The sequence below is a fragment of the Gobius niger genome (assembly GCF_951799975.1).
Source record: "Gobius niger genome assembly, chromosome: 20".
Lineage (NCBI taxonomy): Eukaryota > Metazoa > Chordata > Actinopteri > Gobiiformes > Gobiidae > Gobius > Gobius niger.
The window spans coordinates 26,933,375-26,958,294 of record NC_136871.1 but is presented as its reverse complement, the minus strand read 5'-3'; the positions used below and the strand labels follow the sequence as shown (position 1 = coordinate 26,958,294).

General features: G+C 40.8%; 1 protein-coding gene across 1 annotated transcript; it reads right to left on the bottom strand.

The window, feature by feature from the left end:
- Positions 1-1,199: 1,199 nt before the first annotated feature.
- crbn (cereblon) lies at positions 1,200-24,097 on the bottom strand. The gene is made up of 11 exons (XM_079578833.1): positions 23,976-24,097; positions 23,504-23,610; positions 23,034-23,236; positions 22,006-22,155; positions 19,133-19,295; positions 9,116-9,178; positions 8,950-9,034; positions 7,776-7,891; positions 4,078-4,142; positions 2,968-3,099; positions 1,200-1,601 (listed from the first exon to the last, which is right to left on the bottom strand). The coding sequence occupies exons 1-11, from the start codon at positions 24,088-24,090 to the stop codon at positions 1,418-1,420; spliced, it is 1,383 nt and encodes a 460-aa protein (XP_079434959.1). The 5' UTR covers positions 24,091-24,097; the 3' UTR covers positions 1,200-1,417.
- Between the last annotated feature and the right edge of the window lie 823 nt (positions 24,098-24,920).

The following is a 24,920-nucleotide window of genomic DNA, read 5'->3' as shown; positions in this document are numbered from 1 at the left end:
TTGTGGTATAAGGTGCAAGAACAAGAGGAATGACATTTGAGACGATAATAAGGTTTATCTGATATTTCCAACAACAGTTAGACATTTGTTCATCGTTACTATGACAACAGCTACAACCTAGCTTCCCGCCTCCAGCTAATGTTTACAAACAATTAAAGGCCCATAAGGAACTGCACGTGGATCTGTACACAATTTTCCTATTGAGAAAATACAAACACGATATTGTTGATACCACTTTTTTATTATTTGTGATTGTAAAAGTCTAGAGTCCGCTCATTTGAATATTCACGACATGACAAATGTTGGAGTTATATGTTTGCCGTTTCACATTTTCAACACTTTCTTTCCGGAGCTCACCATTCAGTGCAATTTACTGTCATTTTCAAGGCTGATACCAATTTTTCTCTAAAAAGTCCACACAAAAAAACATGTGATATGAACATGAAGAGAAGGCGGTAAAGGAAACGTATACATAACCTACAACACAGTCGAATAAAGCGATTTCTGAACTTTCCACAACGATGAGAAGATATTGACAGTGCTAGGATAGGTATACCTCTGGCAAATGTGGGAAAATTGGGACATTATTTTAGCATCTTTTTCTAGTTTGGATAAGTTAAAAAAGGTCAGCTGGTTGTGCTGTTTATCTTTTGTATAGTTTTGATTCACTGCTGCCAAAACTACAACTCAAAGTCACACATTTTATCAGAGGTCCAAATATTACTGAAGGATGCTGCACACAATACATCCATTGACCGATACTAATTGCTATGCCAAGACAACAACGTAATAATGATCGGATGGGAAAAGACAAAATAAAATGAATTTTAAACATAAATTATCAAATGTTTACAATCTTGCTAAAGATTTTCTTACATAAAATCCCATACAGAAAACATAGGCACATCTTTAGACCAAATAAGAAAGAGCTCAGCTATGTGAGTCACAAGAAACAGACATCAGCTTGGCCAACAGAGGTGCAGTATATTTTTTCCAAAAGTGGTTGCTTCCTGTCATGAATAATGTTATTGTAACGCAATCCTTTTTTCGTTCATTCAGAAATCAATCATCAAAGTGCTTCCTGATATGGCTAAGCTTTTGGTAATATCTTTCACTTATAAAAATACAATACTACACTCTTTATATACACTCTTTCAACAGGTCCGTTTTCCCATCCAAAAAAGCTACCAACTTATTTGTGAGACGCTAGAAGCTAAAAGCTAAAAGCTGCTTCAGTCCAGTCCATTTGAACGACTCTTCTTACTCGAATATGATAGGATGGATTTTTCAAAAACGGTAACACATGGCGAGCAATGTACCGATTACAGCATTTTCGCCACAGTCAGGTCCAAGCTTGAGGGTTTTGTAGAGTATACGTTTTGACCACATAGGAGGCAATAAAGATGGCAGATGGCAGTCACAGGCAGAAAAGTCGCGAGTTGTCCCCAGACTCCTCCCCCTCGCTCTGTGGGATCCTGGGTAACAGGGCGGAGCGCGTCAGACCCCAGAACCGCGGCGGGGACAAGTCCTTCTTTGTGGCCGTGAACTTCCAGCCCATGTGAGAGCCGCAGGTCCGACACTGAGCGATGGTCCAGGCGTAACTGACAAAAAGAGATGATAATGTTTTCTTGTATTTGGTTCAACTAATGATACAGCTTAGAATTCTAAAGTAATCAATTAAAAAAAGGGGAAATTGATTCAACTTGCACTCAGGCTGTGAGCCCAGTACATCGTCACCATCACTGCCATAACAGCTCATCCAAATTCTATCTTTAGTTTATGATCTGTTTATCCGGAGCAGGAAGCAACCATCTGAGAAAGCACTGACAGGCAATTAAGTCATGAATAAACCTGATCTTAACCAGAATTGCTTGGTATTCAGAAAATTAGATGACTAAACGTGGAATAAAAGCATATTGCATAGGCAATACATAACATCACCAGCAGCATTCATACAGCATGTGCAGATTGCATACTTTACTGTGGTAGTTTTAGGTTGTAGGCCTTAAATTCCACAGTCAGGGTGTGCCATAGGCCGAATATATCATAAACATCAAAACATTAATTCAGAACTTTTTTTAATGCTAGGAAAACACAGAGAGGGTTGACAAAAACACATTATAAAATATAATTAAAGAACTACAAGTTCATACACACAAGTCAAAACAAAAGAGTAGTTTAGACAAAACAAAACCAGACGCAAACAGTTTGTGTGTCTTACTGTGATTATTTTGTGTGAGTTAAATGATAAATGGTCATATTTATAGCGCCTTTCTACCTGCTTTAGGCACTCGCAGCGCTTTATATCAAGGAATCACTCACCCATTCACACTCTCATTCATACCCCCGTGTACGCTGTTTGAAGGGACGATATGACAGACCAAGCTCGTATCCATGGTAACGCTTGTCATGTAACTTGTACCTGTGAGCAGGTCAGTCATGTGCGTTTTCGCTCCGTACAGTTTAAACCAGCGGCGCTGATGCATATTAGCTTGGATCAGGCTTACCTGATATGAGGTGATCGCTGCAGATTGTTGCATTTGTTTTTTATCCTGTGCTCATTCGACTTGCTGATGCTGATATGTACTGCAGATATTTTTGGACAATTTTTTTTAAATGTCTTGTCTATAATCCTGTGTATTATGCTGCTAAAGGAGTCAGTGCTAAACTGTCGGTCGATAGCCGATATTGTAAAAAAAAAAGAAAGAAATCGTCCCAATATATTGGCCGGCCGATAACATCTGTAAGGCCCTAGTTCATACCCTTGGCTCTTCCGTTCTGATGTTTATTATTCTTCTTATTTTGAACTGATTTTAGAAGCCAGAGGGGATTTAGAACATTTTAACAAATTCCAACAAAAAAGTGTGCTGCAATTCAAAAAGAACACTGCTCTAAATTGTGTAGCATTATTTTCAGCAGGCATAGTTCTTGTCAAAAGTATAATGGTTTTGTTTGAGTGTTTCTTACCCAGGGAACCAGCTGTGCAGAGTGGACGGCCTCCCGACCAGCCCAAGGTTGTTGGCTTTATAAACAGTGAGGGTTTCGTGGACGTAACCGTGGGGATTGACATACGCCGCCATCGGCCCACACAATGATAAACTGTAGAGAGAACAGCAGAGAGCACGACATCACAGGTTTGGTTAGACTTTCTTTGACTGTTAAGCTCGCAGAATGAAGGGGCGGTCAACATGTCAAAAAAGCCATTCTACGGTCTTCTTAGAGCCAAAGATCATAATTTCAATTCTATCCTTGAACACTTACAAGCCATCTTCTGTTTCTGAAAGTTCATACCATGGACATGTTATTAGCGGACTGTCAATCCTCACTGCTTCTCATTTACATTCTTAACACCAGTCAAGATAGAATTCATGATGGCAGGTATTGCAGCAATGTCAGCTCCCCACTATGAGGACCAAATTAAAAGTGCTTTCCTCGCCCATAGGTTCAGACTTGTGTGACTGATCTCTTGACTTCAGGGACACCAACTAGAAGAACCCATTCTTACAAGTCGGAGTGTAATCAATTCCATTAGCAATCGCACTGGTGTGTTTAGTGAAGGTTACAAAGATGTAGATTAGTCCACTGTTAATTTAAGATAAAGAAAAACTTACATTCAGAATAAGCTCTTTGTAGTTTAAAGCTCAATTTTTCATCTCATGCCAATTTTGCTCCTAATACAATATGCACGATCATTTAAAAGCTAGGAACTTTTTCATTACCTGCACAGAAACCCAAAGAGACTCACAAATTCCCAATCCAGTCCAAAAAGATGAATTCTAACACCTGAAGTTTTGATAGCTACTTTCTATTCCTGCCATCATAACAAAGTTTAATGAAGCTGAGAATTATGAGAGACTCTCTGTCCAAACAAAAGTGGCCACAGATGGTTTGAGACTTGCAATTGCGTAACAAGAGCCACTCTGTAATCAGGATTTAATGCAGCCTTAAAATAAGTCAATGTATTCAGAGGTGACGTTTAACAATTGTAATGATCATGAGAGCCTCAAAGAAGTGCAATAAGCCCAAAACAATGCTCGCTTTGTCAAAGACAAAATGAATTGAACGTTGTGTCCTTACCTGAAGATTTCGTTTTTTGTGGTAATTTCCGTGTCCTGGCACTGTTTGCAGCAAAGAGAGGTACACTGGAGAAAGAGGAGGAATAAATGATTACATCATCACCACATGGGAACAACAGCACGTTTTTAAACTCAAACTACTAATAACACACACATCAATTAAGTATTAAATACTTTAATATCAATACACACGCGGACATGAATCTGTTATCTCTTCATTCCTGAGCAGTAATCTACCTGTGTAAGACCTCTCACTGATATAGACCAAACTGAAAATAATCAAATGTTACAATAAAAAACTCCTTTTACATTTGAATCCGTGTGTCATTCGTTCAATCAGAAATGTCTGCTATGAGCATTTTTCAATTTATGTAATGAAACAAAATCTCTCTAGAGGGCTTAAATGTGGAGTTTTCAATCTGATGCGAAGATAGTGAAACAATATTTGAAAGTACAGGCTCAGAGCGCGAGTATGTCATCAATTATCATTTATTCGTCTGCAACAGCGGAAGTCCATCCATCCATTTTCTTCTGCTTTATCCGGGGCTGGGTAGCGGGGGCAGCAGTCTCAGCAGTCTCACCAGAGATGCCCAAACTTCCCGTTCCACGCACACCTCCTCCAGCTGTTCTGGGGGGAGCCCGAGGCGACACCAGGCCAGATCGGAGAAAGAGTCCAACCAGTGTGTCCTGGGCCTTCCACGAGGCCTTGTCCCACTAGGACATGCCTGGAACACCTCCCATGGGAGCTACAGGCCATAGTATTGTCCAGCTGCTACCGGTGATGCACATACACTGCGTTCCAAATTATTATGCAAATAGTATTTTTGTGTCAAAAAGGTAAAAAATAATAATAATAATAATGAAACTCATGGATGGTGTCGTGTCTTGGGGCTCTATGAATCACTGACATTAATCTCAGAGACCTGGGATAATTAGTTGTCAGGTTAAGCCCAGTTAAGGGAAAAACTACTGAAAAAGGGTGTTCCACTTTATTAAGCAGATCATCATTTTCAAGCAATATGGTAGAAGAAAAAGGGTCTGTCTGCTGATGAAAAGCGTGAAATAGTTGAATGCCTTGTTCTAGGCATGAAAACCTTCGATATTTCATGAAAGATTAAGCGTAATCATCATACAGATAAGAGATTTGTGGATGATTCAGAGCACACTCGGGTTTGTGCAGATAAAGGCACAATATGGACGGTTTATGCCAGACAAACACCCCAGATTAAGAGAACAGATGCTACAAAGCAGCATACAGGTATTTGAAGCTGCTGGTGCCTCTGAAGTCTCCCGAACATCAAGGTGTAGGACCCTCCAGAGGCTGCAGTTGTGCATAAACCTTCTATCCGGCCTCCCCTAAACAAGTCTTGTTCACTGATGAGGCCGTGTAACCCTGGATGGTCAGATGGATGGAGTAGTGGCTGGTTGGTGAATGGCCCCAATGTCCCAACAAGGCTGTGACGTCAGTAAGGAGGGGGCGGAGTCATGTTTTGGGCCAGAATCATGGAGAGAGAACTGGTCGACCCCTTTAGGCCCTTTTAGGCTAAAGCCCTAATAAAATCCTCTTCATCATGACAACGCACCATGTCCTGCTGTAAAGAATACCTCTGCATCACTGGCTGCTATGGGCAGAAAAGGAGAGAAACTCATGATGTGGACCCCCTCCTCCCCTGACCTCAACCCTATTGAGAACCTTTGGAGCCTCAACAAAAAAAAACTTCTATGAGGGTGGGAGGCAGTTTTCATCCAAACGGCAGCTCTGGGAGGTTATTCTAACATCCTGCAAAGAAATCCAAGCAAAAACTGTCCAAAAACTCACAAGTTTAATGGATTTAAGAATTTTGAAGCTGCTCTCACACAAGGCTCCTTTGGTAAAATATAACTTGACCTGTTAATACTTTTTTTATTGAAATATCTTTTGATTTCAGTAAGTATGACCTCCTAATACTACAAATTCAACAAATGACCATTTTCAGTTAACTACAAGCTTTAAAATGTATTGAAACGATGAGTTGCATAATAATTTGGAACAGTGGACTTTGAGGTTTTTACTATATTTATTTTTGAAAAAAATACTGTTATCACTGGGAGATTTTTTCAACCACATTTAAATGATCCTCTACCAGTTAAAGACTTGAAAATTATGCTGACTCTCATTTGAATTGACAATTTAGAAAATCTTGGAAGGAGTGGAAGGAGGAGGGACTAGGGCAAGTGTGGGGGCCAGAGCATCACCCTGGAACATGAGGGCGCTGGATGAAACTGCGGGTAGCCACGGGATAGGAGCTACCTGCGGAAAGGTGCTTCTCACCTTTCCGCGGCCGCTGCTTCTTCATCCACCCTCATGTTCCAACAGCATTTTCTCCGGGGTGAAGTCTCTCCTCCTTCCACTTTTTGTCCTCTTGCCGGGCCAAGAGCAGGTGTGCTGAATATGCACATCACACAGTCACGTAGCAGACGGTGGAAACAGGGATGTGCTATATTAATCATATAAAACCAAACCCCTGCAAACAGACTAAACTCGAAGTGGAAACACCATCCATAGGCTACCTTCTTCATGCTACAGCTGATGTCGGGTCACTTGACCCTGGCGCGCTGCCAGGAAAAGCAAGGCTGGCAGCTTGGAGAAATAAAAATGATGCTTATCTGTACATCCGATACGGCAGCGTTTATAGAAATCTCCTTGAAGAATGTCTGTGAATGGCCAGTTTTATCGATGCAGTCACTGTAGCAGCCGGACAATAATAAGTCCCGCACCTCCGCTGTTGCAGACGAGTAAAGAGTGATTTGGTTTCATTACATAAATTAAAAATGCTCAACGCAGACATGCGTAGTCATGTTACAAGTAATTTCATTTTTGTCTTCAATTTGAAAATCGACTGAACAAATGATACACGGATTAAAATACAATACATTGTCAATTTTGTTTAAAACAAGCAATTATTGAATCTTAAAATGTCCAACAGCTGCTAATGTACCTCTGATTGTAAAACATCACATAATTTAAGTTAAGTTATACTTCATTTATCCCCATTTGCTCTCTGCATTTGACCCATCCTCAAAGCTGTAGGAGCAGAGGGCCGTCGGTCTAGGCAGGGCCCCCTCCTGGCTGAAGGGTTAACCTATTGTACATGTTTTTAATTGACGTGTAAGTAATAGCATTTGTCCAACATAAGAACTATTCATAACATTTGAGTTCACGATGGAATGGAATTTGAATCTGAGGAGCTCCACAGACATCTGGCCTCAAAGGAACACGTAAAGCTTTTAAATAAACTCTCCCATTCATCTTGTGGATATAAATACGGTTGAGAAGACACCAAACACAGCACGCTCCACTCTCCACAGCTCTGTTGTTGGTAAAATAACACATGAATGATCCGAGGCAACAGGCCAGACAAAGACCAGGCTACAGGACAGTTTGTGCTATGCTAATATGGAGAGCTGAGGACGGGAGGAGGTGATTGAGGGACTTAGCTCCTGGTTGTGCTCCTGACTTCACCCTTTGTAAAGTGCTAAAAATATGTGCGAGTTACCAGGACTACTTCATCACGCTGTCTCTTTCGTCTTGAAGGGAACACTCAGACGAGGTCCCACAGACCGACTTGTTATTAAGGATTTTGACAGTGTGACTGGTCTTCAAAGAGTTTCATGTGTAGAAAAGTGCAGTGAGGACAGCGCTGTTAGTAAAGTGCTCACCCGGTCCATGATGTCCAGTTCACACCTCAGTCTCTGGATGGCGCTGCCAATTTTGAGTAGCTGCAGCCTCAGCGCATCATCGATGGGGAGACAAGCCGCCACTCTATATGAGAAGTCTGAGAGAAACATAGAAACAAGTCCCAAACACAAGTCAATGCTCAATGCACTTGTACTTCCAAATGCCACTGACAACAAGGAAGGTTTGTCCCACACTTGTTGCCGTACACATGGGGAACTTGGGAGTTTTTTTGTAGCCGCAAAGCTATATTTTATAACAGTTATTTAAACAGATTTGTTTCTACTCTGAATACTTACTACTACTTACTCTCAATTACTACAGAGCAACTTTTACTTTTCAGTAATATTTGATCACTAGTATCTGTACTTTTAATCTGAAACCGACCACTGATTAATTTGTGACATTAATATTTTTATGGTAAAACAATTGACTGATCGCCTCTAGTCATGGGTTTCCCATGAGTTTACGTCTTTAAAGTCTTACAATATATTTAAAGTGGCATACATTTAAAGTGTAAAAAACAATTTACGATATTACAGACAAAACCCGGAAGTACTGCATGACCCGCTGTCATGGCAACATTAGACAAACCAAGCAACATGGAGGATCTGTGGAAATGTTTGTTGCTTTTAGGGCAAAGTTCAGACGGAGGCGGCTGTATCAAAGCAAAAGGATTGAAAGAGAAAAGGCTACTGCCCTTTTATGAGAAGAGCAAAATCTCAGAAACATGACATGTCCTTTATCATCGCGTGAGCACTTTTGGCACTTTTTAAATAATAAGATTATTCCTGGTTGAATAAAGGCTTGAATGAATGAATAAGAAACGGCTTTTGTTGCCAAAGAAACTGAACCCATTAGTAAGTCAGTGCTCGCTACAAATTAATAAAAAAGATTGCTGTCATAATTTAGGGTTATTACCTGCCAATCATTTCGGAAAAAAATAGTGAATTACTGGCGTTGCTAATCCCGTGCGAATGCCCATCATAAAGACAAAACCTGTAGTTACCCATTTAAACTAGTCACAATACTGTACATTTCAAACACAGCAATAAGTCAAATTTCTACATTTAAATTTGATTCTGTGTATGTATGGCCCACTATCACAACATTATGGATTATAACAAACAGTTCAAAATTCCAGTACTTGTGACTGACCTATGGCATTGGAGGGGAGGGAGTCATCTTTGAGGTTCTCGTCCCACTCGTGGAGCTGCTTTTTCACCCTGTTCATCAGCGTCTCCTGCTCAGACAAACACAGATAGCAGCGTTTACATTGGTCCCGTATGATGTTTATGTTTCAGTGCGTTGGGGTCGTACTCACCGCATCGTACAGAGCATAGACCCAGGGTGGCCAAGCCGTCACACTGGCACCAGTGAACTTTCTCTGCCATTAGATCATCAAACACATATTAGTCATACATGCTACACACTGGAATATGTTTTTTGTATTTAACTAGTGATGAGAAATATATAGATCTACAAATATCTAGTTAAAGCCATACAGTGTAACATTTCACTCATTAATTAACATGAAATGCATGCATCCTTTACTTTTCTGCGACCAAACTGCAGCTCCAGCACCAGCTCCACCAGCTCGGAGATGCTGCTGCTTTACCAAACATTCATCTTGAATACACCTACTTTTAATTATGGTTAAATAAAGAAACTGAACCCTGCCTTGGTACAAGCAGCATTTTTTGCCTTTTTCTGCAAACGGCATTTGTAGTTTCTGTGTTCCACATTGCTTTGCTGAACGCTTTTATACAGCTTTGCCGTGTTTCACTGGGGTTTGCCGGATTTATTTTCACTGTATCGAGTCTATAATGGTCCTGAAGAAAGCAGCGTTTTAGAAGTAAACAGCTAGCATATGAACTAAGACATTTGACACCTACAAACACTAAAGAGGCGCCAAGAGCCCCCCACATCTGCAACCCGGTGGAAGCGCCACAAGAGGCGCAATAGGAAATATGAAAGGGGCAAATGAGGAGAAGATGGTGAAAGACTGTTGAAGAGCGGAGGGAGCTGTGCAGGAGGAAGAGATAGAAGGAGGGAGGAGCTGACCAGTGGAGGACACCACGCTCTGAGACAGGGACAAACCCAGGATACGCTGCGCTGTCAGTGGCAGCAGCTCAGAACCCAACATCTGAATTCCATTTTTGTTGTACTGTTGCACAATGACAAATGAAGCACTTACTTACTGACTTAAATATTAGCAAATATGCTTCATTTTGACTCATTGCAAAAATAATAAATAGCGAGTGTCTAAGGATTTCCAGTAGGGACCTGTGCAACAATGTAGATGACCAAAATATCACCTAGCATGTCACACATCGTGGCTTTTAAGGCCTTAATATGATTTCAAGCAAGAAGAAGCAAAGTGCCCATCACGGGCCGCGCGTTGCATTGTGGGTAAGTTAAATGTTTAGGATGCCAAACAGCGCTATTCACAGATAGCGAAAAGCAATAAGGAGAGCTATGATTTGGACAATTTCAATCGCTGGAAAGTTGATGATTTAGTTTCTAGTCGCTGAGGACTTTCTGCTACATCAGAAACAGACAAAAGAACGGAGAGAGATGCTGTAAAAAGTGACTACTAGTCCTTGTTCGTAGTTGGAGATGAACACATTTCAGACCCTTGAAGGTTGGACGCATAGATATAAAACAACAAGGTCCATGGTCTAAAACTGTGGCCTCATGTCCCCGATATTGCAGAATATTTAAACAGGGAGTAGAAGTCGCTCTCCACTGGCTTCCTAATGAAACAGAAATCTAAGTATGAGGGAGGATTTTTTTTTTTATTTGCTAAAATCTTGGCATATTGATGTGAAAAGCCAAGACAATTTATTATAACTTGACTTTATAAAAAGTCCAGACGCAAGTCTTGCTTTGGGAGGTGGACAGGTGGACAGTGTCAGCATCAGGCTGATCCCTCTATGGTCCACTGTGGTCCACTATGGTCCCCTATGGTCCGTAACTGCCTACAGACCAGCCGCCCTGAGAAATTTGTGCAAGAAACGTCGCTTAAGACTTAAAGTCTTTAAACCAAAGCCAAACCCCCCCTTACGGTTCACGGTTATGGCTCAATATAGTTCAGTGTTCACGTCCGCTACCTGAACCCACACACACTCTTCAATGGCAGTGTGGGTTGTTTGAGCTGAAATTTAGGAACCTGATTGACCCACATATGCACAGTTGAAATGGGCACAGGATGTAAGCAAAGCTCACAAAATCTTATTTAATGTTAAATATTTGTTTATTTGGTTGGGACAGTGCATGTTAATGAAAATACATGGGACTCATGCATGTAAACACCCCACACTAGATTGTAGCTTTGGGCTAGTTTACATCTGCTGTCCCATATTCAAAATCTCAAACACACTCATTCATCCTGGCTTGCCCAGGGATCGAACCCAGGACCTTCTTGCTGTGAAGCAGTACTGTGCTGATACAGCCGGACATTTCTACAGTAATACTAAGTTTTGAAGGGGAAACATCTCTTTGTTACAGGGCCAAACATGTTACGTCCAATCACGTTGCAGAGTAGGCGAGGACACATTTCAGTGGTATGAAAATTCACCGTATTCAGACCCAATTTTTCTTTTCCTTTTTGTGTGTGCACTTCCTGTGAGCAAGGAATTCCATTGTTCCAAGTGATGAGAGGGAGGAATATAACATAGGAATAAACAGAAGCTCACAAAAAAGCTCAGTTTGCCTCACCTCTAGCTGTTCACATAGTGACTAGCTGAAATGAAAAAGTGACCTCAGATTATTCATAGTGATATTTTTAGTTGCTTTCTGTCTCTGTCACACACTGCGTAGATGGTTTGACTACAAGGAACTGAAGAACCAAAGTTTATCAATATATCTGCCCAGTGGTATATCTGAAATGTTATCAAAGCCAATGTCTTTTTTTATTTTTTTATTATTATTATTGTTAACTCAAAGAATACAAACTCTCGCTGAGACTTGAACAAAGGCTAGGGGGCCAACAAGGCTCTCAAAACACAAAGAGAGCATTCAGCAAAGTAAGAGCCATTTTTTTTTTTTTTTTGATCAAGGTGTGTTTATTGAGGTTTTATGTTTACACCCTACCCCCCACCCACAGCCAGCCAGACCCAATACAAAATGTGCAATAATAAACAATGCAGTAATAGATCATGCACATTACACAGTGATATCCCCTGCATCCAAATCCCCAAACCGAGCAAGGAAAGGTCTCCAGATGTCATAAAATTTTTGGACAGAACCCTTTGTTGTGTATCTAATCTTTTCTAGTTGTATATAGAACATGACATCCCTAACCCAGTGTCCATATACAGGTGGATGTGTATCCTTCCAATTCAATAAAATTCTTCTACGCGCCAACAGTGCACCAAAGGCTATCAAGCCGAGTTGTGCCTTTGTCACACGGGCATCCATAGTCACTCCAAATAGTGCAACAAATGGACAGGGTTTCAGGGTAAAACCACACGTTTTGGAAAAAATATCAAATATGTGTTCCCAAAAGCTATGTAATTTTGTACATGTCCAAAACATATGCACCAAAGAGGCTGGATCTTGTTTACACCGATCACATGTAGGGTCGAAATTTTCTCGGATCTTACTCAATCTGGTCTTGGACCAGTGAAGGCGATGTACTACTTTAAATTGTATAACAACATGCCTGAGACAAATAGATGATGAAAAAATTCTGTTAATAATCCTTTTCCAGGTCTCATCTGAAATCTGCACAGACAAGTCTTCCTCCCATTTGTTTTTGAGTATCTGCAATGTCACCATTTTGTAGTTATTTAACAATCCATAAATAACACTTATGAGGCGCTTGGTATTTCGTTTGAGCTTGAAGATATCATCCAAAAGTGATGGGGATGGGGAAGACGGAAAGGAGTCCATGTTACAGGCAATGAAGTTCCTAATCTGTAGATATCTGAAGAAATGGGATCCAGGGATATGATATTTAGTCCTCAGCTGTTCAAAAGAACTGAAAACATTGTCAATGAAGAGTTTATGCAACGATGTTATTCCAAGACTTGTCCAGACACTAAATGCCTCATCAATTAATGATGGGGGGAACATACAATGTCTTTGCGGCGGTGCGGTGAGGCATAGTTCGGTCAAGTTAAAGTGCCTCCTGAACTGGTTCCACAGCTTGATTGAATGAATAACCAGTGGATTCGACGTGAAGCTGGAGATTGTTTTTTTTAGAGGTAACCTGGCACATAACAGAGATACAAGTGTGACATGTTCTACTGACAATTTTTCTAGAGCTACCCATGATGGTAAGTTATCATTCCCCTCTGTCCAGTACAGTATTGCTTTCACATTGGACGCCCAGTAGTAGGATTGAAAGTTTGGGAGTGCCAAGCCCCCTGCACTCCGGGGCCTTTGTAATATACTTAATTTTAATCTTGGTGGTTTTTTATTCCAAATGAAAGAGGAAATTTGGCTGTTCAAATTGATAAAAAAGGTTTTGGTCAGGAAAATAGGAAGACATTGAAATAAATACAAAAATTTTGGAAAAATATTCATTTTGATTGTATTAATTCTGCCACCAAGCGAGAGGGGCAGCAACTCCCACCTCTCAAAATCTTGTTTTAATTTGGATAGTAACACCTGATAATTTTCTTTGTATAAATCTTTGTGGTTGCGTGTGATCCATATACCCAAGTATTTGAATTTATTGTAGCTAAGTTTGAAAGGATCTAAAGTAGTTGATAATTCCCCTATTACTTTGCCAAGGGGCATGGCTTCACTTTTACCAAAATTAACTTTATATCCTGAGATTGCTCCAAATTCTTTAAGCAGGTCTAGAACTTTTGGGAGACTTTGTGAAGAGTTTGAGATAAACAAGAGCATATCATCCGCGTAAAGCGAGACTTTATGCTCCGTTTCCCCACGAAGGATCCCTTTGATGTCCTTGCACTGCCTCAAGGCAATTGCCAATGGTTCAATCGCTAGTGCAAAAAGGAGGGGTGACAAAGGGCACCCCTGCCTTGTGCCGCACTGAAGCTGAAAATATTTAGATAGATTGTTGTTAGTTCGAACAGCTGCAAGAGGGGATGAGTATAACACCCTTATCCAGGAAATAAAATTTTCCCCAAATCCAAATTTCTTCAATGTATAGAAAAGAAAATCCCATCTCACCCGATCAAATGCCTTCTCGGCGTCAAGTGAGATTACTGCTTCAGAGGCATTATTTTCAGACTGACTATAAATTATATTTAGTAAGCGTCTAATATTAAAGAAGGAATATCTATTTTTAATAAATCCTGTTTGATCGGGTGAGATGATGGAAGGTAAGACTCTCTCCAAGCGATGAGCCAACACCTTAGCAAGGATTTTGGTGTCTACATTTAGTAATGATATTGGACGATACGAGCTGCAATTTAGGCTATCTTTATCTTTTTTAAGAATTAAAGAAATGACTGCTTGACGCATTGTTGGGGGAAGAGACTGTGAAATAAAGGATTCGTCAAATGTTGATTTTAGCAATGGAGTGATTTGAGGGGCAAATTCTTTATAAAACTCAGACGGAAACCCGTCAGGGCCAGGAGATTTCCCGGATTGCATGCTTTTCAAAGCCCTTTGAATTTCATCATTAGAGATTGGTTCCTCCAAACCTTTAGTTGCATCTGCTTCCAGTAAAGGAATGTTGAGATTGTGAAAGAAATTGTCTAATCCAGAGCAATCGCTAGTTGGCGTGGAGTTGTATAAATTTTGATAGTACTTCAAAAAGCTATTATTTATTTCTAAATTGTCTGTGCATTTTACTCCTTGATCGTTTTGTATTTCTGGTATAGCTTGATTAGATGTTCTTTGTCGTAGTTGTTGTGCTAAAAGCCTACCTGTCTTCTCTCCATATTCATAGAAGGAACTTCGAGATTTAGAGAGAAGATATTCGGCTTGTCTTGTAGATAAAAGGTTGTATTCGGTCTGTAGTTGTAATCGTTGTTTATATAATGTGGGAGTAGGTGAATTACTATAGACGGCATCTAGTTTAACTATTTCATCAGCCAATTTACTGAGGCGTTCAGCTTCTATTCGTCTCTGTTTTGCGCAGAAGGAGATTATCTGACCCCTCAGGTATGCCTTGAGGGACTCCCATACAGTTGAGTGTGAAACTTCTGATGTTTGATTAATACTAACAAATAGTTCAATTTGAGATCGCATAAAGTTGTTAAATTCTTCATCTGCAAACAGCAACGGGTTTAGTCTCCATGGTCGGTAGTTACTATTTACATTTGGAATCCGCAAGGAGAGAACTAGAGGGGAGTGATCAGAAATAATCATGGCTTTGTAATCACAATCTGTAACTAGAGGGAGAAGTTTTTTATCCAGAAAAAAATAATCTATACGGGAAAATGTTTTATGAACATTTGAAAAGAATGAGTACTTGCGTAAGGTTGGATTTCGAAATCTCCAAACATCTGCCAACCCATACGTATCCAGGAAAGAACGGATAACGCGTACTGACTTAGAGACCGAATTAACCCTCTGGGAGCTGCGATCCAAAGAGGACAACGCACTATTTAGGTCTCCACCAAAAATTACATTATGTGACGCCATATTTGGAAGGCGTGAAAAAACATTCTTGAAAAAATCTGCGTCATCCCAGTTAGGGGCATACGTGTTTGCCAGTACCAGAGGGACGCCGTATAATGTCCCTACAACAATAATAAATCGTCCAGCTGGGTCTGCATCAATATTTGTAGCCACAAAAGGTAATGATTTGTTTATTACAATTGCAGCTCCCCGTGCTTTGGAGTTGAATTTGGAGTGGTATACTTGGCCTATCCATTTACTTGTAAGTCTAGATTGATCAGAGATGCGCAAGTGAGTTTCTTGAAGAAACGCTATGTCAGACTTCAGCTGACGTAAATGGGAGAGGACTCTTTTACGCTTAACTGGATGGTTCAAAGATTTTACATTCCAACTAACAATGTTTATCAAACAGTCACTAGGCGAGCCACTCACACTCATTACTGGTGTTTACAGAAAACATTGTAATTGAGAAAAAATAGAAAGTAATGGGAATAAAAAAAACATGAGTACTGCATTAAATAAAGACAAGTAACCGTCTGGCTGGCTCCCAACCCCATAAAACAGCGAACAAGGTCTCCTAAAAGAACATGGAGACCCAACAAAAAAAAATATAAAGCTTCATTCAAAAATCCACACATAAAGTGCTTATCTGGAGGTCTGCTAACTAAAACACGGCAGGCTCCCGCTAAACCTAAATACAACCTACATTCAGTTATCCAAAAGGCTGAGAACTTTATTACGAAACAAAAGTCACTGATGAAAGGTCCAGCGCAAATGTCCACTCAACAAAGCATAGCAACAAACCTCTACGGCGATTTCTCACTCCCACGTAGCAGTGTTTCTCTCTTCAGGTTTTGATCACATGCTTTTTTATGAAGTCCACGGCGACATCAGGATCCAGAAACTCATGCTCTTCTTCTTTATACGTGATGCGAAAACGTGCTGGAAACAATATGCCAAACCGGACACCTGGTTGATCACGGAGAAGCTTTCGAGCCTCAGTGAAGGCAGCCCGAGCCCGGGCAACCGATGGGGTGAAATCAGGGAATATGGCAACACGTTGACCGTTCAGCATCAGCGGGACTTGGTTTCTGGCACGGCGCAATATCTCAACGCAGTCCTGGTAATAGTGGAGCTTCGCTACGATGGCACGCGGTTTCCCCCCGGCTCGTTTTGACGCAATGCTCCTGTGAGAGCGATCAACAAGGACAGGTTTGTCAATTTTCAGGATTTCCCTCAGTAACTTGGTCACAGCCGCGGGGGTACTTGAATCTGGAGACTCGGGGATGCCAAGAATGCGAATATTACATCTACGCATTCTGCCTTCCAGGTCGTCATGTTTAGTCTTAAGATCCGCCACCTCCTTCTTTAGGGTCGTTACCGTAGTTTGTAGAGTGGTCACCTCATCGCTCCAAGTGGACAATCCGCTCTCGAGGTCATTCACCGTGGCCTTAACCTCATCCATTTCTTTACGAGTCGCTTCCTTGCAGCTAGCGATCTCATCCTTCACACTCTGCACCTGCGTCTTAATGTCCTCAAAATCTTCAGCGAGTGCTTTTTTAAGTTCCTCCTTTAACACCCCGGCAATATCATTTTTGATAGACAAAAGGACCTCAGACTTTAATTCCACGATGTCCATGTTGATCAGCTCAGGCCGTTCTTCTTCCATGCTAGGCTTAGCAATAGCATTAGCGCTCGTTGCTGCTTTCGGGTTTTTCTGAGTACTCCGGTCCGAGGATACACCAGGCCTTGCCGTCGTTGATCCTTGGTAGCTGTATTTCCTCAAACCAGCCGACATTTCAGCCAGAAACAAAGCATGGAATGAACTATTATCGTCTTAACGTTATTCAGCTGTACAGAATGTATTGAAGTAGGTTGTAAAATACTGCTTTTAGGAACTTTTAATTTACTTTCAGCGGGAGCTTCTGCAAAAGCGTCTTACTCCATTGCTGGCTCGCTAGCGCCCCCCAGTAAGAGCCATTTTTACAATAATGGAGCAAGTTCTTTTAAAAAAAAACAATTTTGAAAATTGGTGGCTGATTGTCCGCGCAGTTTTCCAGTCTTTTAGTGTTTTTAGGGAGCTGTTAAACATTTTAAAGTCATTAATAAAACAGGGAAAGGAGGGCTTATTTCCCCTCCACTTGCAACAATGAATATGATCTATGGCTAAAAGCAAAATAATATTAATGACATTTGATAATGAAGGGTCCAAATTGTCCATATAGAGCAAAACGTGTGACATGTTAAAAGGGGGAATACTAAGCTTTAAATTAATCTAACTCCGGACATCATTCCAGAAAACATTTGAATAGTGACATTCAAAAAATAAATGCCAAATAGTTTCAACATCTTGGTTGCAGAAAGTACATGAGTCAACATCAAATTTAAATCAAGAAATTGGTTCACAGGGTAAACATTATTTATTCATTTAAAATGAGTCTCCTTCACTATAGGGGAAACTGGCCATTTAACAAAGGCAGAGTGTGCCTTGAGTTTTGCTTCATGATTAGAAAGAAGTTCCATTATAGTCGTGATCAATTATTTGCCCCAGACACTTGTTGATGAACTTACTATTACATTTGAAATCAATAGAATTATAGTCATTTATCTACAATTTTGGCAGTGCAATTGTTACCTGAGTTACCTGAATTAACTGAATCAAAGACTGTGGAATTGATTTACAAATTTTATCAAAAACTTTCCTTGCGCAGATTAGGTTATATTTGTCCACAAAAGAAAAAGAGAAATTTAGAAAATTACCATATTTATCCACTAAGTCTCTTACAAAAATAATATTTTCAAAGCCAATGTCAGCTCCAGTAAGACCAGCAGCTTGGCTGTGCACAAGATGGCGGCGCCCATCGCCACTTCCTGAATAAGGTGAATTGCACCATACAATGTGCATTTCTCAACACGTGTGCACAGAAATGTGTTTCTGCCCACACTGCAACCCGGAGGGACTAAACATTTGGCGTGAGGAATAGAAATGTTTTTATTTGTGTATTTTGTTTTTCTCTGAAAATGTTGGCCATGTTAAGGCTAAAATGATCAGTTTTGACACCTTTACCTTGATATTCTTAATGAGCACAGACATGATCAGACTATTTTGAAAACTGCATTTAAAAAATGAGATTAGATATAATATCTAAAACAGCATGGGCCCGATCTTGTGCATCAAAAAGGAGACGATAGCGTGACATTTTGGGCTCAGTAGGAGCACTTTGTGATCTTGCCACTCCAGACTTAGCGCATTTAAGTGGGTGGAGACACACACATTTTCCTCCAACCAGATCGACTCCGCCTCCAGGAGAGTGGTTGTGTGGGGTGAACATGTGCTTTTGTTTTGCTTCGCGTTCACGCCGAGCGCGGCCGATCCGCGCCACAGCGGACGCTGTAGCTCTTTTTCTCTGGAGACGTGAACGTCGTTTAGCTCACGATGGAGTAAATAAAGTTTAGTTTGACCTGTGAGAGCCTAAGGCTTAAGAAAGAACGCAAGCCAGCGCAATGTAAACAAGGAAGTGAATGTCAGCCGTGTTTCCATCAGTGCAGTCACCTCCTCTTGTGACGCCCCCTCACAGGTGGCGGAGGCCAATGGCACATGTAGCGCCGCCACTCGGAAAATAATTCGCCAAGAGCCTGCGCCGCCCCGTGCGCCGCCACAAGATCTGGCCCCATGTGTTTTTTAAATGATATAACCTATGATCTAGGATACAAAACAAATGATCTTTTTTATGGTCAGAAGCCATCAAAATGACAGGAAAAAGTTGTCATTTAAGTTGTCCTTCATATTTCTCACCCGCTGATAGTTGCTCCACCAACACTGTGCGTCCTTCCAGCTCTGGTTGGGGGGTCGGGAGGAGGGGTGCAGATGCAGTTTGGAGAGCGCTGTGAGCTGCACAGACGACAGCGGATCAGGCAGGATTCGTTCGGGGAGAATCTGCACTTTAGCCTGTCGGATTCTGCAACGAATACATGGCATGTATTTAATGTGTGTATAAACATAATAAATAATGTATAAACAAACCATGTTACTACACAACTAACAGAAAGGTTTATCAAGATATGTTATTTCTATATATATTATATATCAAGATAAGGTAGGAATATCAATTATAAAACCGGACTTTACTACAATAATCTATTACTCAGACAAAATAGTATTGTCACTTCAACATTGAGCTGCTGTCATCAAGCAATTTTCTTCAGTTAGAGCTGAGTGTAAGTAAAATATTGTTGTTTGTATTGTTTTTGGCCTTGTCCCCTTGAAACAAATTTTGCACTGCACAAAATGAGCCATCTCTCTACATGAAAGGCAGCGTGTAACCCCAGTGCACGTTCCTTGGAAACGCAGGGGAAAATGCGAGTTTCACACACCTGTGCTGTGCAAATCAAACCTGGGACATTCCTGCTGTGAGATGAAAGTGCTAAGAACTCTGACACTACACAATACAGATCCTTACAGTCCACCACTGCAGGAGAGCCCCAGTACAGATAGACAGACTTGAAGACAATGAGCAGATTAAACAAATGGTGCTTCGGGGTAATGTTATCACAGCCATGACACGCTGTTTGAAAATCTGAGCTGATCATAAAATGTTCTCAGTCTGAACTTTTCGTCTGCTAGTTAACAAAACATGCTGCCTTTTGTACACAATCACTGCCAAAAATACCTCACAACACCCAAACCTTCAAGAAAAGTGTACAACCCAATGTATTTAACGCCCACAGTGAAACATTTCACTCATTAAAAGAATGAACTCTGAAAACAAAACAAAAATAATAAGAACATGAAACTCATGATTGGAGAATAATGTCTCTAAAAACATGTGCCTTTACAGTAAGTGAGCTCGTCTATCTTCCAACTCAGCACTTCTGAGGAGCAGGACATCATCGTCACGTCGTGTCCATGTTACTGGTTTCTATGTTTGTTTTATGTTACTTTTATAGAATAAAGCCAATATGATGTATAAAGAGCTCGTCAATTAAGTTAGAATTATGATTAATACACAAATGGATTATGAAATTATGCAATTAAAAAAAAGATGATAAGTTGATGATGACGATAACCACATGCTCCACCGTCGCGCCCATAGATCTAGCCCCACCCCTCTTAAAGCCAGCACTCAGATTCTATGGCAGTTCAATTGCAGGCCACAGTGTTTGTTCAGACAAAAGAATGATATTCATTCTTTTGTCTGAACAATTAAAAAACAAATTTAGCTGACAAATAATTGTTTAAAGTCCTCTATCCGTATAACCTGGACTTTGGCATTGTGGGTCTTACTGATCATTAGAAGCATGTTTGGTTTTGCTGGCATGTTCCACAGTGTGGCTTTAACCTTAGCCTCTCAGAATCTTCTAACTACATTGTTTTCCTCTTTCACTAAATTCTAAATCTTCTCTTTGGTCGTGATTTGGGCCTCTTGTTTCCAGGTAGCTCTGCCTTCTACTCATACGTATATATTCACTCCTATACTGAAGCTATATACACTTCCTACCAGCGTGTGGCTGGTTGTCTGGTCTGGGTAGAGACCTCCCAATTGGGGTAATTATCTCACTCAAAGACAATGAGCATAAGGATGAGACACTCTTCTGACCAGGTCTTTTTTGTCTTTCATATTGAAGTATTTGGGACCACTTTGTGAGTCCAAAACATCATAAACACACCCAACGCACATCACACACCGCCTCTCGGACTTTATCTTCAAAACATCTAACATGAGCTATCTCTCTAATGGATACCTAAATGCACAGAGAAAAAATATTATACAGCAGCCAATGTGCATACACTCACTGTGTTTAGTCTAGCCACCCAGCTTATTAAATGAAATTCTAATGCCTCAAATATATATTCTAAAAGCTGCAGTGGCAATAAGGTCATCCGGATAATGGCAAGTAATTTACATGTATTATGCAACAGAGACTTGAGAATTGGAGGGATACGTCTTTATCAGCAGTGCCTTTTATGGGCCAAAGCTCAATGTTCTCTGAGGTAATACAGGAAATAGGCAGCGTTGATACATTAAGTGACTCTGACGGTTATGTCAGACGGATTGAAAGAACCTCGGTGAACTCCAGGTCAATATATGAGTTCATGTGAGACATGTACTGTAATATCAATGTCATTTTTGCAAGATGCTAAACATAGGATTTCCACACAAAAAATGTGTATTCTTGGATCCTTTGGACTGGTTTAACTAATACTGCTTCCTTTTCAAATACAAGTACCATTGACCAAGTAAGTTGTTAACTGACAGTGAATTAAATCTTGTCGATACTAAATATTTTTTCATACACTGAGCATGTGAAAGGGAAATCTGAAATAGAGTATATTTAGTCCTGTTGTTTAAAATACCTTTTGCTTTGCGTTTCTAATTGGCCTAAGAAGCTAAATAAAGGTTGCTTTAAATGAAATTGAAATATACATTGTTCTGTGCTAAAACATTCCAAACAGGTGTGAGCACACCCCCTAGCGGCACTACATAATAATACAGTTTAAAAACACTGGAAGTGAAGTATAGTGTTGGCTTTAGATCGTTAGTTAAACATGTCAATAATGTCTTACTGTTGGTCTGGTGTCGAGTTAGTTGCTAATTAAGTAGGTTCTGCAAAAAAGGCCTATTTTAATAAACTAGTGAACAAAAGTGCAGGTACTGAATAGTTTCTCACCCGTCTGCCTGAGTGCGAATCTCGTGAACCTTGAATCTTTGTCGGCCGATGGCTTTGACTTTGACGGTCTCGATGCCATACTCCTGCTCCTCTCTATAGGCGTAGATCTCTGCTGTGGTCCCAAACGTTGCCTCTGGTTCACCAGAATCACTGTAGAAAAGAAAACCTCTAGTAGTCACGTTTTACAATGACTGGGACATAAGGACTATGTTAGGTTTTAAAATCCAACACTGAAAGACCGATCCTGGACTCCATATGTCACTTTGTTTGAAGAATACCTTATTTCAACCACTTTTATCTGGAATTATATCCACAAATCTCATGACTGACCCTATGTGAAAGTAGGAAGGTAGATTGACTGACAATCCGATACATAGAGAGCGTCACCCTGCCGTTCATGAGACTATTCCCATAAGCAATTAAGATTTTGAAAAAGCCTGAGCAATTAATGCGGTATTGTTACACACTTATTGTTATTGGAGTTTGCCTGTACTTCCTATCACAAAATACATGTAGTTTTTCCACAATAATAGGTAATCCCTCTTCCCCTTCTGAAATCGAAGTGGGGACAATTATTATTATTTTTTTTCATTTACTCATTTATTCGATACATCAAAAAAAACGACTTAACTTGTTTTACCTCCTCTGCCAGTGGGACTGAGTGGACTTTGCCTTATACTTTGAATGAATTAACGTTACTATAAAATGATGCCCATATACTAGCTGTATTAACCTTTGGATGAAATTGGTCTATAATCTTACTGAAATTGTTCTTTTCAGACCTAAAGCCCTGTCTGCAACCAAAAGGGCTTGATTTAAATGAACCTCTTGTTCTTTATGGTGGTTATGTTTATTTCTTTTCTTTCATATGATTTAGTCCACCAGGTTATCACTCTACAGATGGTAAAATGACCCAGAATGCAGGAATTTGCTTGTGTTTCAGACCCCCCGATATTCTGTCGCTGATAAACTGGAATCTGAAACCCCACTCAACGTTGAGACAAAAGATACGCCCTTGGACAAAATACCTGTTTGCGAGTACAGCGAAGGTGCGGTCCTTCTGTATAACTGAGCGCATCATGCTGACCTCCTGAGGCCTGAACAGCTGCAGCGGTAGAGTCTGACCCGGAACGAGCATCACTGCAGTGTGGGGCAGCACCGGGATGGTCTGGCAGCTGTCGTCATCGTGAACTGTCCGACCAGTAAACTCCTCCATGTCTGAGCCCAAGTACTGACAACAGAGATGTACATTTTTATACCATGCAAGTGTCATTTATGAAGAAGGTTGGAAAAAAGAGCTGAAATTATGATGTTATATGCCCTTTACCAATGTGCCAAAAAGAGATAAAAGCGCAGGCCACATTAACTGGTGCCAAACAGAATTGCACCCAAATGGGATAAAAAAAAATCATTAAATCATTATTACAACCACTGAAACACTTCCACAATTGCTGACCAGTCACATGCATAGAGAAAGGAGGTCAGTGTCTTGACTTACGGCGTGTGAGGTGGGCAGGCTCGGGTCAAACGTGATCGTGTTCGGTTTCTCTGGTTCTTCATCTCTGTCTTCTGTGTCCATATCATCCTCGTCCTCTTCGTCGTTATCTACCATTGAACAAACGTATAATGCGTTTAATTACGTCATCTTTTATGCTCAGGCAGGTTATTTCTTTGCAAAGTGAAAGTAACATGAAGAAGCAATTTGGGAATTTAATGTCCGAGCTGTGCTTGATGTGGCAAATCTGAAGACAATAATACTAACTCTGTGATTACATATGAAATATGGCTAAATCGCCGAGCGTTTCTTAGCAAAACGAAAGCGACATGGAGCAGTAGCCTGATGTCTGGAAGCGAAATGTTTTGGAAATGTGCGTGGAGTGGCCTGCTGAGGCAATGTAACTCTCCCTTGTTTAACTGACTTGTCGGTATGGGTGTTAACTATCTCACGCTCGGTCATTATTAGAGATTACCTGGTACGAGCTGCAGCTGGTTGCCCATGTTGTCGTTTATGTCTTCTCTATCCTCAGCCATAGCCCAATGTTTACAATGCACTCTCTTCCTCGACAGGCGATCAAGTGCACGCATGAAAGAGACATGGAGCGCCCTCTGCAGGACAGTAGGCCACAAGACAGGGCTTTACTCCTTTGCGCTGGGAATTTCAACCGTCATGCATCCCTCCTAACATGTGGAGGCATGAGGGATGCACGTGCATGTCAACAATTACAGCGTCAAACTGTAATCTATTAGACCTATAATAAAATGTAGTCTTTTCAGGGAAAGTTAGGAAATATCTCATTTTTAAAGGACAGCAGTTCGGCAATGAAAGCCCATTTTATGGTTTCAAGATGAATGACATTTGCCAATACTTATGTTACATTAACATAACATTAACAAAAACTCTTTCTAGCATCTCGAATACACTTTCCCCACCCATTGACAGTACATTCCTCTACACAAACTACTTGACCCCATTATTTTTAACTTGGTCAATTAGTACGGCTCAAATTACCAAAGGAATTCAAGTCACATCGTCAGGCACTGAAATATCCTTATTATCGCTTAAATACTTTTTAGTCCAGTGGCCGGTCACGCCCTCCGCAACCCCGCCCGCTGGATGCAAACCAGAATCGTTCGGACTTCTCCGTTGCTCCTCTGCGTTCACGTGATGTACATTTTAAACTAAAGCACCAAATCAGAAAAAAATGAAATATAACTTAGAAGAGGGAGACTTTAGTTGCTGCGCGTTTCCTCGCTTTTAAAAACCATCTCTGCGCGAGCGTGCTGCAGCACTTGACGCGGTGTCACTTTGTGCAGCAGGTGCAGATCAGCGCCAAGTCCACGAGCTGCAGCTGTCGCGAGCTCAGATCGGCCGCTCCACGTGCGTTCAGCACATAAGCGAGGAGTTGTTGCTAAAA